At 38.4% G+C, this 13,602-nt stretch overlaps 1 protein-coding gene across 2 annotated transcripts in view; it reads right to left on the bottom strand.

The window, feature by feature from the left end:
* LOC143851549 (putative protein S-acyltransferase 23) overlaps nt 1–12,203 on the bottom strand; it is a 65,906-nt gene extending 53,703 nt beyond the window's left edge. The window contains exons 1-3 of one of the 2 annotated variants that reach the window (XM_077361013.1): nt 11,774–12,203; nt 9,650–9,790; nt 402–514 (exon numbers count right to left, since the gene is read on the bottom strand). In XM_077361013.1, the coding sequence (XP_077217128.1) occupies nt 402–514; nt 9,650–9,790; nt 11,774–12,031 (512 nt within the window). In that variant the 5' untranslated portion in view covers nt 12,032–12,203. The remainder of the gene's footprint in view (nt 1–401; nt 515–9,649; nt 9,791–11,773) is intronic. The other variant, XM_077361012.1, reaches the window with a different exon arrangement.
* Nucleotides 12,204–13,602: the final 1,399 nt, after the last annotated feature.

The following is a 13,602-nucleotide window of genomic DNA, read 5'->3' as shown; positions in this document are numbered from 1 at the left end:
AATGTCGTATCGTTCTTTTTCCTAAGAAGTGTGGTTGGTTATATACAAAGTTCAGATCAGGGACAAAGAACTACAAGCCCTTTGTTGAGGTCTTGAATGGGTTTCCTTTATGTCCTTTGGCTCAGATATGAGAAAATAAAATAACTTGTTTCATTCATGTAATGAATTTCATATACATTGAACAGCATTTTCCAGATTAACTCCAACATGACATACAAATGACCAATATACCTTATCTATGTCAACAAATAATAAGAAATTATAAACAAGCCATGCCATTCAAAAAAATATTATAAACAAGTCATTCAAACGAAAAAAAGGCATGTTTAGTCTAACAAGGCCAACACGTTTTTATGTCAATACATTCACACACATTAGATAGCACATTATGTACAACATACCAATGCAGGGGGCTCCTCCCGTCCTTATCTGGTGGGTCAAAATCTGCACCATACCGAGTGATGATATGGTTTAGGAAACCTGTTTGTCCATACTGAGCTGCAACATGAACTGCCTGGTCCAAAGACAACCAGGAATTCACACAGGGTCAGTTAGAAATTCAATGGCTTGACATATAAACAGAAACAAATAACAACGAAACAGCATTATTTGCATGCCAGAAAGATCACACTTGTTAGTCAGAACTCAAAAGCACACAAAGACTTAAACTTCAATTGATTGAAATACACCTATTTCTCAGCATTATTATAATAACAATCATCACAGGATTAGCTTAGAGAGGCTAAGCATGTTTAAAGGACGACCTATTAATAAGCAATAGGAAATTGTTGGAGGAAAATTGGCTAAAGCAATGTCTTATCCAAGAGGAAGAATGGAACGATTGAACTCAAACAAACCAAATTCAAATCCAAGAACTAGTATGGACATATAAAGCAATATTTTCAGACGACCTATCATTTACCATATCCGCTTCTTTTTAAATGATAATAATGTATAAAAAGCCATTCTTTGAAGCCACAATTCGGATTGTGCCAAAAACTATTTGCGATTCTTTTGCAACCCATATATCGATCCCCGTTCATCGAGCTTATCAGCACTCCAAGTTATTATTGAACCAATGGTCCTCAAACCGTCAATTCGCCATTCGCCTCCAAAAACAGCTGGTTCGAGTGTCCACTCTTCCACCACCTTATGCTTACCCTCGCTCGATGTCTTTTCTCTCTGTCACTTGCCATAGCATCTTTTCTTTTTTGAATGATCGCCAATTTCATTGCAAGAAAGACCGAGATGGTCAAGATACAACAATGAGGGTAAACCGCCCAAAACAGAAAAATACAAAGATAGACAAAAGAAATTCATGGAGGGAGAGAGTCAGACAATGCCAATGCCTCTTTCGACACTCCTTATACGGCAAGCCTGTCGGCTACCTCATTAGCCGATCCGCGAACATAGTTAAACTCCAAGGATAAAGGCTTCATCCAATCGAGCATTTCATCAAAATACCTATCAAATCTCCACGGATGATTTTGAGACTCACTAAGCCACTTAATAACATTCAAAGAGTCCCCCTATACAATCACATTATCAACTCTATTCTCAACCAATAATTTTAAGCCTTGATGAGCTGCGCAAACCTTGGCCTCGGTAGCAACCGCCACCCCTATAGGGCCGGCAAAAGCCCATAGTACTTCCCCTTGATCATTTCTTAATACCCCTCCAATGCCGGCCGGACCTGGATTACCCAAGCTCAAACCATCAAAATTTAACTTTAGAAAATTGGAAGGAGGCGGTTCCCAAATTTGGACAACTTTTTACTTCAATTCTACACTCCAAAAAACTTCTCTCCATCCTTCTCATAAATCATAAGCAGATACAAAAGAAAATGATGGGAGGGTTCTCACCCAAGCAATCGTGAGGGCAACCGCTTTGAAGAATAAGAATGCAGGACCTCTAGAATACCCTATGAATATTCTAGAATTTATTTCCTTCCATAGAACCAAAATAGTAGCCAATACAGATACATTCCAGAAAATTTTTCCTTTTTTCCTCCATGGGGCAGCCGACCACCCATGAATAAGATCAACAAGATTTTCAAGGAAAACCCAATGAATACCAAACCAGCTCAACATCTTGCCCCAAACTTCCCTAGCCACCTTGCAATGAAGAAGAAGATGGCTAGCAGTTTCTCCTGCCTCAATGCATAGAGCGTGGTGATCAATAATTATCATTTTCCTTTTCCTTAAAATCCACTGTTTGAATCCTCCCACGTTAAGCAGCCCAACCAAAAATGCAGACCCTAGGCGGAGCTTGGATTGTCCACACTTTGGCTAGATTTGAAGACACAGGGCATACAACTAACTGATGATAGAAAGATGTTGCCATCGCATCTATTTGAAATTATCTTTTTTCAGTTTGAAGGCATGGATTTCAATTAGAGTACAATGTCCTTCGTCGGGACAATGGCCAAGAACAATGTAGGTCTGATTGGCTTCCAACCCGATGTGTGTAGATCGATGTTGAGGCTAGCGTGTGTAACAAACTTAGCATCACGGTACATTTTGTGGTCAAGTTGAAAGATTTCCTACAAGTTCGTACCGAGGTGGTTGTGGTCACCCTCACGAGACAGTGGTCTCGCATCGTAGTTAGTTCATGGCATGGCATGGGCGCATGCCTTGAACGACCAAGCGGCCTAATGGCTTGGAAGATTAGATCATGTCATGGTCGTGCCTTCGAGTCCTGGTGGGCTCTAGTAGAGTACAAAGCTTCATTGTCTCACTTTACCCTTCACATAATTAGTAGAAAGATTCAATAATAAGAACCGGCAAGCCTCCCTCCTCAATGATTCACATAATCTTCCAGTCTGTAGCAAATTGTCCTCTCTTCTTGCAAGAAGCATATGAATTTTGTTGCTTCCACTTTCTGGGCTGGATGTTTTGACTCATTAGTAGAGAGCCTCGATGGGAAACTTTGGTTGCTGAAACGTTTGTGAGGTGAGAGAATTGAGTGATAATATCTTGATTCACTAGTCGTTTTGATTCCAAATTGTTGGCAGATGTATCCTCCAAAAGTTGAGATACTTTCTCTCTGCAATTTCAATTTTCTTTTCGAAGCATCTTTCGATTCAAATGCAGCCAAAATCTGGGAAGAATGCTCCATAGTTGAGTATAGTGAAGTTGATTCCATGAGATTAGAACCTATTATGGATAAATTCGGAGCACTAGTTGGAGAATCCCACAATAAAAAATTTCCTTCCAAATAGGGGAGGAACAATCTGGAAGTTTGTCCAGGAGGGAATACAGCAACTACATTGAAATCATGGATATATCTTGACGGTTGCTCTTGTTTTGCCTAAGCACAGAGAAAATGAGGAGTCGGGCATCGTATTTTTCCATTGTTGTCAGAATAAAAAGTAGCGCTGCAGACTCTGATGGATCGCTTCTTGACTTTTTTTGGAATAGTGACTCTTTTTTAGGGTGGAGCCCCAGGAATGCAGAGTGAGCTTTTCACCATTTTCCTCACATGCGTCTTCGACAATCAGTTGTTTGAAGGAATGAGATGAATCTCTTTTCTATTAGAATCTCCAGGTCATCCTTGATTTGGGTTATGTCGCCTCCCAAATCATAGCCAACCTTGTTTCCCAAGCAATGTATGAGAATGTTTGGACAATTTAGTTGCTGATGTAGCGCAGTTTCCTTCGAGTCTGATTAATTATCAATGGTGCTGTCATGAAATAATGATGTCTATCTACTCAAATTGTCTTGACTGCGAAAATGGAGATTTTTCAACTTCTTCACCTTCCGCAAACGCCCATACCGTTTTTCTTGTCTTAATGATTGAGATAATTCAACATCCATTGTGACCTGGTGGTGGTCACAGGTTCGAGTCATGGAAACAGCCTCCTGCAAAGCAAGGGTAAGGTTGCGTACATCTAGCCCTCCCCAGACCCCGCAATGGCGGGAGCCTCGTGCACTGGGCCACCCTTTTAATGATTGAGATAATTCAACATCCATAAAAGTAGTTGATGGTTGACCATCCTAGTGCAGAAAATCTTCCAAAGGTGCCCAGATTGTTTCCCATCCGGTAGGGCCCACATGGGCTGCTTGCCCCTCGCTAAAGCTATGAAAACTCCAACTGCAATAGAGGGTAGGCATATTTGTCATTTGGCCTTGGCCAAATTTTTGACAATATGGGATTTACCCTCTTTATAGCTGTCGAAATATGGGGTGGGAGGGGGACATTCCATGTTGGCCGCAAGTTTGGAGTTTTCCAAGGGGATTTCTCTTTTATTTAACAATTGTTAGAGTAGAGGACGAGCCTTGGTGCAACGGTAAGGTTGCTCCATTGTGACTTGGTGGTCACGGGTTCGAGTCACGAAAACAGCCTCCCTGCAAAGCAGAGGTAAGGCTGCGTACATCTAGCCCTTCCCAGACCCCGCAATACGGGAGCCTCGTGCACTGGGCCGCCCTTTTTTTTTTTAATAATTGCTAGTCTTGGGTTGATAAACATCAGGATTTAATCAAATTTTCTGATATAATTATATTCCTTAAATCTAATAATAATAATAAACCAAGATAGGAAAAATAAATTAATCAGAAAGGTTAAAAATCGCCTGTGAGAAGTGATCGAGGCATGCCAGAAAAGGCGCTCTCTTTAGAGTCAATACGCCTCCATCTGCACTAGGTTCACCTGCGTTTGGCTCCCAAGATCCAACAGTCCTTCAGGGTCTCTTCCGTGCAGGGAATTGATCCCACAAACTCGTCAATCGCCCGTATGGCAGAAAAATATGAAAATATAATTATCACAAATGAAATAAGATATTTTGTTTTGGAGAAGATGAAGATTTGTGGGGAGAAGAAGGTTTTTAGAGTTTATGTAAAAAAACCCTTTTATTCGTGAAAAAGAGAGAGAATAGAGTCGTTGGGGGAAGAGTAAATACTGGATGGAGATTTCAGTTTCTAGAAAATTAATGAGATTTACGTTAAAGAAAATCTCCTCACACCCAAAACCGTTTCTCCTTTCCTAATAATTCTCACGACATCACCCAAATCACCAAAAGATTTGGTAGCTTCCTATAAGATAAAAGCAATTGGTTTTTAAAGAAAGTAACTGCCAAATAATAGCAATTTTATTAATTTTAAATTAAGCACAACAATCCCCCACATAATTTAAAATTAAAAAAATACACAGGCAAGTGACTTTACTGTGCAATGGGTGTAGGTGTCTTCCGGACTTGAACCGACACTTAGTGTTGGCAAGTTTCCACCTAAAGAAGCCGTAGTGAACTAAGTCTTGAACTAGGTCCTTTAGTTTAGATTTCATCTTACCACACACAGTACGGGCAATTATTGAGTTCTAGTCGGTTTGGCCCTTTACAGTCATGAGCCCAAATCTTGTTTTCATGAGTGTCTTTAGGGAGTAGCCCAGCTTCCCACAGTAGTGACCCCACTACCACACTCACATAGGTGAGTCCTCCAAGGGTGATCTGTGACCTACACCCTGCAGAATCCTGCCTTGGACTGATTAAGAGTTAACACTCATCCTAAGACTGTCACAGTCATGAGTACTATCACCATAGGAATGGAACTAGGGAATACCCCTCAAAATAGTCACTGCTCCTCCTAACCACCCTACAGCTTCGTTTTTACCCATTGAACCTCCTTTATGGGATCTCTAATCACAGAGGTTGGGCGTCCACTGTGGTGACTAACTTATGGGCTTCAGTTCCATTCCCCTCGATGATTCTATAATTAGCCTCCGCGCTAGTCCTTTTGTAAGTGGATCTGCTATATACTTTTCGGACATCACAAAGTCCAAAGCTATTAGTCCTTGAGAGAGTAATATTTTAATTGAATTGTGCCTAATCCTTATATGTCTCCTTTTCTCATTAGAATTAGCATTTTTAGCTTTGTATATGCTAGCTTGACTATCATAGTGAATGGAGACTGCAGGTATGGGGCTGCTCAACAATTGTATATCTGCTAAGAGACTTCTTAGCCACGCTGCCTCAACACTAGTTAAATCTAATGCTATAAATTCAGCTTCCATTGTAGATCTAGATATTATAGTTTGTTTAGTAGACTTCTATGCAATTGCACCACCTCCTAAAGTAAATACATAACCACTAGTGGCATGAGTGTCATCTGAGTCACAGATCAAGTTGGCATCACTGAATCCTTCTAATACTGCAGGAAATCCTGAATAATGAATTCCATATTCCATTGTTAGAGTCTTGGTAAGATTAGGAGGTTTGTTTAGTGTAATAGAATAAAGTTTAGAGGTTTCAAGGACAGGGTAAGAATCTTAGATAGTTGGAGGAGTCTTTTTTTAATTTTTAAATTTCGACACGACCGGGAGGGTGGGGGGTGTCACCATTATAAAACATGATGGGATTGCCTATAAATGTAAGGCCTTTGGGCACTTTTTAATGATAGCTTATCAATAAAAAAATTGGTATTTTCGTGGGTGTGAAGCATTTACATTGGATTCCAAGAGTGAATGTTGGAACATCTAGGTGTGAAGCCTAGATCAAGAGAAGGGATTCCTCTGAGCCTGATCGTGATCGGAAGTCATTCCTGAGGGCGTGAAGGCTTAGGATCCTGGAGTGCTTCCAGATTTATCTATCAGCTATTTTTTTTCTTGTTTCTTTCCCCTTTTCATATCCCTTTTAGTTTTTCAACCCAACCAAATCCCGATATTTATTTGCTTTCCTGTTCATTCCCTTCTTAGGTAGCCGACAGCCTTATCTTAGCACATCTGACAGCTAGATTTAGTCATTCCTTAATCTGATTCTTGATCTGATCACAGGTTAAGAACGGTTCTTGAAACCAGTCCTTTCAAATCACCATAACTTTTGATCTAACGACTGACTGGAGCAAACTTCGTTAATTATTTCTATTCCGCAATTGATCACGTATGGGAAACCTCTTGACTGCCTTGTTGGTAAAAGGTCTTGTTTAGACCTTTAGATTGTGGTTTCGAGGATTGGTACCAATAGAGAGAATCACATATGGGAAACCCAGAGCGATCTAACGGTTAGATCTGCAAATCCGAAATCAGATCTGGACTGTTCATTTTCTAAAATGTACAGATCATGTACTTTCTAGCCATATTGAGGACTTGACAGTCTGATTAACAACCAAATTAGATAAAGTGATCATAGTCACACTATCTAGCCTAGATCCAAAGATCAACATAATCCAACAGTTAGATCATCCTAAAATTTCATATTTACAGATCTTGATAGATCTACATCCTAGTCAAACAACCCAAGCCCTAGATTTTCAGCCTTCAACCCCATCCTCTAGACCCACCCTGCATCAGATTAGGTTTCAGAGCCTAGGTTGGAATCACGTCGTCCAGAAGCAATCCACGGGATGAGTTATGCAAGTTCCAAAAGGCGCGTTGTTTGTGAAGATGGGGGAACGAATAAGACAATTGGACACACAATTGGCAATTCAGCAGACAGTTTCAAAGCGGCACAAGTTGACACCAAGACGACCCAAGAAGACAACGATCTGCAAGTAGTGCAGCAATTGCGGATATTTTGAACTCCAACGATACTATGTAAAGTGCCGAACAGGTGCTAGACGGCTATACTACATCGAAAAAGCAATAGTTGGTCAAGAAGGTAATCCTTGGATGTGTCAGATCTCCACACCACATAATCAGCAGTTGGACTATATATATTTTTTAAGCTAGACAATTTCATGCATACAACAGTTAGAGAGTTTCATGTACCGTGGAAAAGTTTCATGGGGACTTGTATAAACCTAGCAATAAAAATAGACATCCAAAGTAATCGGTCCTTAATAAATCAGAGCATGCGTAGGCCCTAACCTGAACACATGAATTTCGTCATGCATGGACACCAAAAAATGCCATGAAGGCCCCGTGATGGACACAGATACGGTGGGCACATGGATGCATAAAGAAGTGGTCACAAAGGGAATCGGGTGAAAGAATGGACTTATTGGTATCCTCTTGGATACACAATGATTTTCTATATTACAGATGTTAATAGTTAATACAACAGACTTATAATGGCTTCAAATCGTAAGATCAACATAATAAGGTGAATCACCATGGTTCAAAGTTCAAACCATCCTCAAAGAAGAGTCTTGCTAGATTATATTTCCAATATAAATACTAAGCCAGAATCGTAGGTTATCAGCCAACCCAAACCATCCACAAAGAAGCATTTTGCTAGATTATATTTCCGGTATAAATAATATGCCAAAGTCGTAAGTTTATCAGCCAACCAACCCATGTTCTCATAAATCTCTATAGACAAACTTTTATATCCTCGTTGACAAGGTTGACTACTTGTTGTTCATCTTTTACAGTTCAGTAACAAAAGGAGAATCCATTTTTTATTGGTTTCTATTCCTTTCAAATCTGCAGAATGTTTGACTAAGGAAGAGAGATGCCCTTCAAATAATGTGGTATGAGATCTCGTAGCCAAGGTTTGAAATTTCGGTTCCGGCCTCAGCCAAAAACGAAATTTCGGTGAAAATCTTATAATTTCGGCCGAAATTTTAAGATTTCGGTTTTGGTTTTAAATTTCGGCTGAAATTTAAAACCATGCTCGTAGCATGAGCAAAGCTGCATGTAGGAGCTCAAAATGATCGTGAGAAAGTGAAGAGCGACAAGCCGACAATTAATAGCATAGCTACTCAAGGATATTTTAGAAAATGCAAAATGACCATGAAATGGCTCTCCAATTCAAGTATCAATTAATTTATTTCAAGTGACAAAGACAATCATATCTCTGCACAAAAGTGAGGTCCGAAAAGATGCTACCCAACCTGAAAATTCATCTGCCAAAACAACTTTGCTGCTATATAAACCTACTCAAGATTATGAAATTGACGGGTATGCTTAGAGGTGACATTGACAAGGTACTAAACTGAGGCCCCTAAAAGAAGCCAACAGATTCATCCTGCAAACCATTTGTTGCCGGAACAAATTCAAGGTCACAAAATGCAAAGGATTTTCTTAGAGATGTGGCATGGACCATGAAATGGCATTATGATTCAAGCATGAATTAATTATTTTTATCAATTTAACTAAAAGCTGAATTTGAGGAAATAGTATTTTTATCAATTTAACCAAAAGTTGAGTTGTTGTGCTTGTAGTAAGTTGAGGCCTAAAAAAGTCTCCCAAACCACAAAATTCATCCTTCCAGCACCACTTCATTGGTAGAAGTTACTAAAGTTCATGAAACTGAAGGGTTTCTTAGAGATCTGACATCAACCATGAAATGGTCTTTGACATTCACAGATGAATTAAGTGCTTCACAAGGCTAAATAGTAGCTCTGGCCAAAAGGTGATAAATAAAAAAATGCCCACCGAAATTAGGATTCATCGTTGCAGATAGTGACCCAAAATTAAGATTTATCTTTGCAGCTAGTGATGCTATCAAGCTCATGGAATTCAGCATCCTTCAACAATTTAACATTTTAACATCTAGGTACTTCAAAATCCAAAGGACATTGAAACTCTCACAAGGGTTAAATAAATTCACATAAACCTTCTCAACAAATATAATAGCACATGTGATCAGATTACAAACTTCTCAGAACATATGGTTAAAATCATTTAATCATAAATGAGCTCGCCAAATAAATAATTATTAATAAGATAGTTTACATACATTTACCCTAAATCCCAAAATTAATAGATAAATTACCCTGTATCCATTAACATCGGCAGCTTCAACCCTAGCTCCGTTCTGCAAAAGCATATCCACCACAGCAACCGAACCTCGAACCGCCGCCCAGTGCAAAGCCGTCTGCTCCATATTATCGGCAGCATTGATGTCACCACCGTGCTAGACAAAAGATAAATTCGAGGAACTAAGATCAAAATTTAAATTCAACTCAGAATAAAGCAATCGAAAGGGCAAAGGAAATAATAGACTGTTACGAGTCTAATTGGCTGTAAGAAGATGGAAAAAAAAGAGGGGAAGGGTTGATTTGAGGCAACTGGGCCTCCTAGAAGTTCAATTCTAGAGGAACCATGACTCTCCTAAATCAAAGTTTCTCTGTTGCCAAATTCTCTTATTTCTATTGTAATGCAATTGCTTAAATACAAGAACAAAGGTAGTTGCACACCATCAATCCATTTACGTACTTAGAAGACACATCATCAGCAGCCAACACCCACTACGCTCAACTCAACTACGCCTTTGTCCCAAACTAGTTGGGGTCGGCTACCCACTACCTTAAACACATAATAACTACATTACAGCTACCCCATAAACACCATAATAGTATGCACATATCAGCAAGAATTTAAATGTAAGTTTTGGTGTTGGTTTCGGCCACCACCTAAAAAGAAGTGGAAATTTAGGCCGAAATCATGTAAAACCTTGATAAAAAAAATCGGTTTTTCTTTCTTTTCTTTTTTTTTTAAATTTCCACCAAAATGTTGATATGTGCAAGTTAATCTTGTATATGGGGTTAGTTATTATCTAGTTATTATGTAGTGGCTATGTGTTTCAGAGTTATGGGGTTAGTTATTAGTGATGTATCTTGTAAGTGGGTAGATGGACTTGTGATGTGGCATTCTCTTTTACTTGTATTTATTTAGTTGTAATTGAATGAAAAAGGAAGAAGAAAAGAATTCTACAACAAAGCAAACTTTGTAGGAGAGTCATGGTTCCTCTCAATTTGAGCCATTAGGAGGTCCGGTTGCCTCGAATCAACCTCTCTCCCCCTCTTTTTCTATTTTTCGTTTGTTTATTTCCGTTACGGCCAATTAGGCACGTAACAAGTGGTATCAGAGCCATCGATCTTGCACCATGGCTGCTGTCATCATAGTTTTGGGAATCCGTACGTGAAGATCAACAAGAAATTAAAGAATTGGTTTTGAAAATGATTGAAGGACAACGAAGATTTGTGGAAGGTTTGAAAAAAATCAGCACGGTGAAAGAGGAAATGCGCAACAATGAAGAAAAACATAATCTTGAAAATGTTGATTTTCAAATGGAGAAAAATGAGAGAATTGATGGGGACGAATATACTTTAGTTGAACACCATGCCAAGTTTTTCAATCAATCTGTCGTTTCGATGCGCCTCCACGAAAAATTGCATTTCTTTCCAACTTTGTTCGCAATGGATTTTGAAGGAGGGATTCAAATGATGGTGGTCATTATGATTTGGGATCCTAGTGGATTATAAGTATTTTCTCAACAATTCAACCTTGAGGACAAGGTTGTTTGTAAGGGGGTGGAATGATATGTGCAAGTTAATCTTGTATATGGGGTTAGTTATTATCTAGTTATTATGTAGTGGGTATGTGTTTTAGAGTTATGGGGTTAGTTATTGGTGATGTGTCTTGTAAGTGGGTAGATGGACTTGTGATGTGGCATTCTCTTTTACTTGTATTTATTTAGTTGTAATTGAATGAAAAAGGAAGAAGAAAAGAATTCTACAGCAAAGGAAACTTTGTAGGAGTGTCATGGTTCCTCTCAATTTGAGCCATTAGGAGGTCCGGTTGCCTCGAATCAACCTCTCTCCCCCCTTTTTCAATCTTTACTTTTGTTTATTTGCATCACGGCCGATTAGGCACGTAACAAATGTATAAAATTTTGGTGGAAATTTTGGCAACTTCGGTGGAAATCTTTAAAATTTGGTGCTAGTTTTTAGAATTTTGGTGGAAACATTTAGTTGAAAATTTTGTAAATAAGGATGAAAAACGAAATTTCAGAAAATTTCAGCCAAATCCTGTACTTTTCCAATTCAATTTACTTTAGGTTTAGTTCCAAAATTTAAAACTATGCATATCAAAGATGAAGAGAAATCTTGTATACCTCAATTATGTACTGCACAATATTTGTGTAATTGTTCAAAGAAGCCCATTGGAGAGCATAATAGCCGTTACCATCAGGTTTGGAGAGAGAGGCTCCGTCCTCCTCTACAAATTTCAGCAGTTTTTCGAAATTTCCATAAGCAGATGCAGAGAATATGTCGATGATGGTATTATCGTTAGGGTTTTTGTTTGTGGAAGTGGAATTTTGAGGGTTTTTGGAATCGGAGACAAGTTGGATCTCTGATTCGTGAGAAGCCATTTGGCTACATGTGGAGAAGAAGGAGAATCAATTTTCTAGGGTTTCTGGAGGCAGAATTAGAGTTAGGGTTAGGGTTTCATTAGTTTTGGAACTAGAATTCGGTGTGGTGGCGAATCGTCCAAGGGGGGCTGCTCAATTTCAGACGGCAATTTTGCTCCTTTCACCGACTCACCCTCTCTAAAAATTCAACGAGGGTATTTTAGTCTTTACAAGAAGGATCTTTTGGTCAGAGAGGTAACTTTTCAGGCAAAAATGCTAAAAACACGTTTGGATGTGCAGAGTTTTTTCCGTCGAAAATATTTTTTTTTGGAAAGTTTTTTTAAAAATTCTTTTTTCTTGAAAAGTTTTTTTTGTTGTTGTTTTCTTCATATAATTTAATTGAGGAATGATAGATGCAAAGGCCCTCTTTATGCAAGGGCTAAAGAAGGGCCCTTGAATAGATCTCGTCATCAAGTGCAGCCGAATTCAGTTTCTCAACCGGCTTTTCAAATGATGTTGATCTATTCCAGGGCCCTTCTCCGGCCCTTGCATCTATCATTCCTTATTTTAATTTTAATGAAATTTAAATTCTACAGCTTGATTGATGATGATTAAAATTTTCATGGAAAATTATTAAGAAATATGATAAAGTGAAGGGTGACCTTGCAAGAGTACAACGGCAAAGTTGCCTGTTAAAATTGGGTAACTCACCACAATCAGGGCCACCTCTAAAAATGATCAAAATAGACTTAATAGAAAGGATATATGGTTTGTGAGCTACACGTCACAAACCATATATCCCATAGTTGGTTGAGTCATCCAACCCATTAGTTTTATAGGTTATAGTTATGGTTATGGTTAGGATTATGGATTATGGTTAGGATTATGGATTATGGTTATGGTTATGATTTGTGGACGTTTGAAATGGATGGTTAGAAATTACGCTCCTATAGATCGAATGGTTAGGATTATGACATGGAGATGGTTTATTAGGAACACACTATCTATGTGAGGTCCTATAGAATAAATGGGTTGGATGAGTCAACAACTATGGGAGATGGGGTATTCTCAGCTCTAGCTCACGAACTGTGCCCCCTAATAGAAAATGGTCAAAATGTCCTTGTCTCATGACCAAAATATACTGTCCCATGAAAGATGACCAGAAGACCTCCTTTACGAAAATGACCAAAGTAATCCTATTTCATAAAATGACAAAAATAACCATAATTGCTATGAGTAAATAGAAGAACATGAGAGTATTTTGGTCAATTTCTATGAAATAAGTAGTCTGATATTTTTCATGAGAAGGGTATTTTAGCCAATTTTCTATGATATAAGGTTATTTTAGTAATTTTCTTTTAGATAGGATTACTGTAGCTATTTTCGTATTTTCAACACGATAAGAGTATTTTTTCTCATTTTCTATAAAAAAAAGGGGGGGTATTTTGATTATTTTCTTTGAAATAGAAGTGTTTAAGATATTTTCGTATTTTACTATAATTTTAAATTTTAATTATTTTTCTTAGTTTTTTCTATTTTGTCAATTTTATTATGTTTAAACTAAATTATTCTAACTTATTGTTGATACACAG

This window comes from Tasmannia lanceolata, unplaced genomic scaffold (assembly GCF_043159265.1).
Source record: "Tasmannia lanceolata isolate RefF3 unplaced genomic scaffold, GAP_Taslan_0.1 ptg000018l, whole genome shotgun sequence".
Taxonomy (NCBI): domain Eukaryota; kingdom Viridiplantae; phylum Streptophyta; class Magnoliopsida; order Canellales; family Winteraceae; genus Tasmannia; species Tasmannia lanceolata.
The sequence above is the reverse complement of the archived record's forward strand: the minus strand, read 5'-3'. Positions and strand labels throughout refer to the sequence as shown.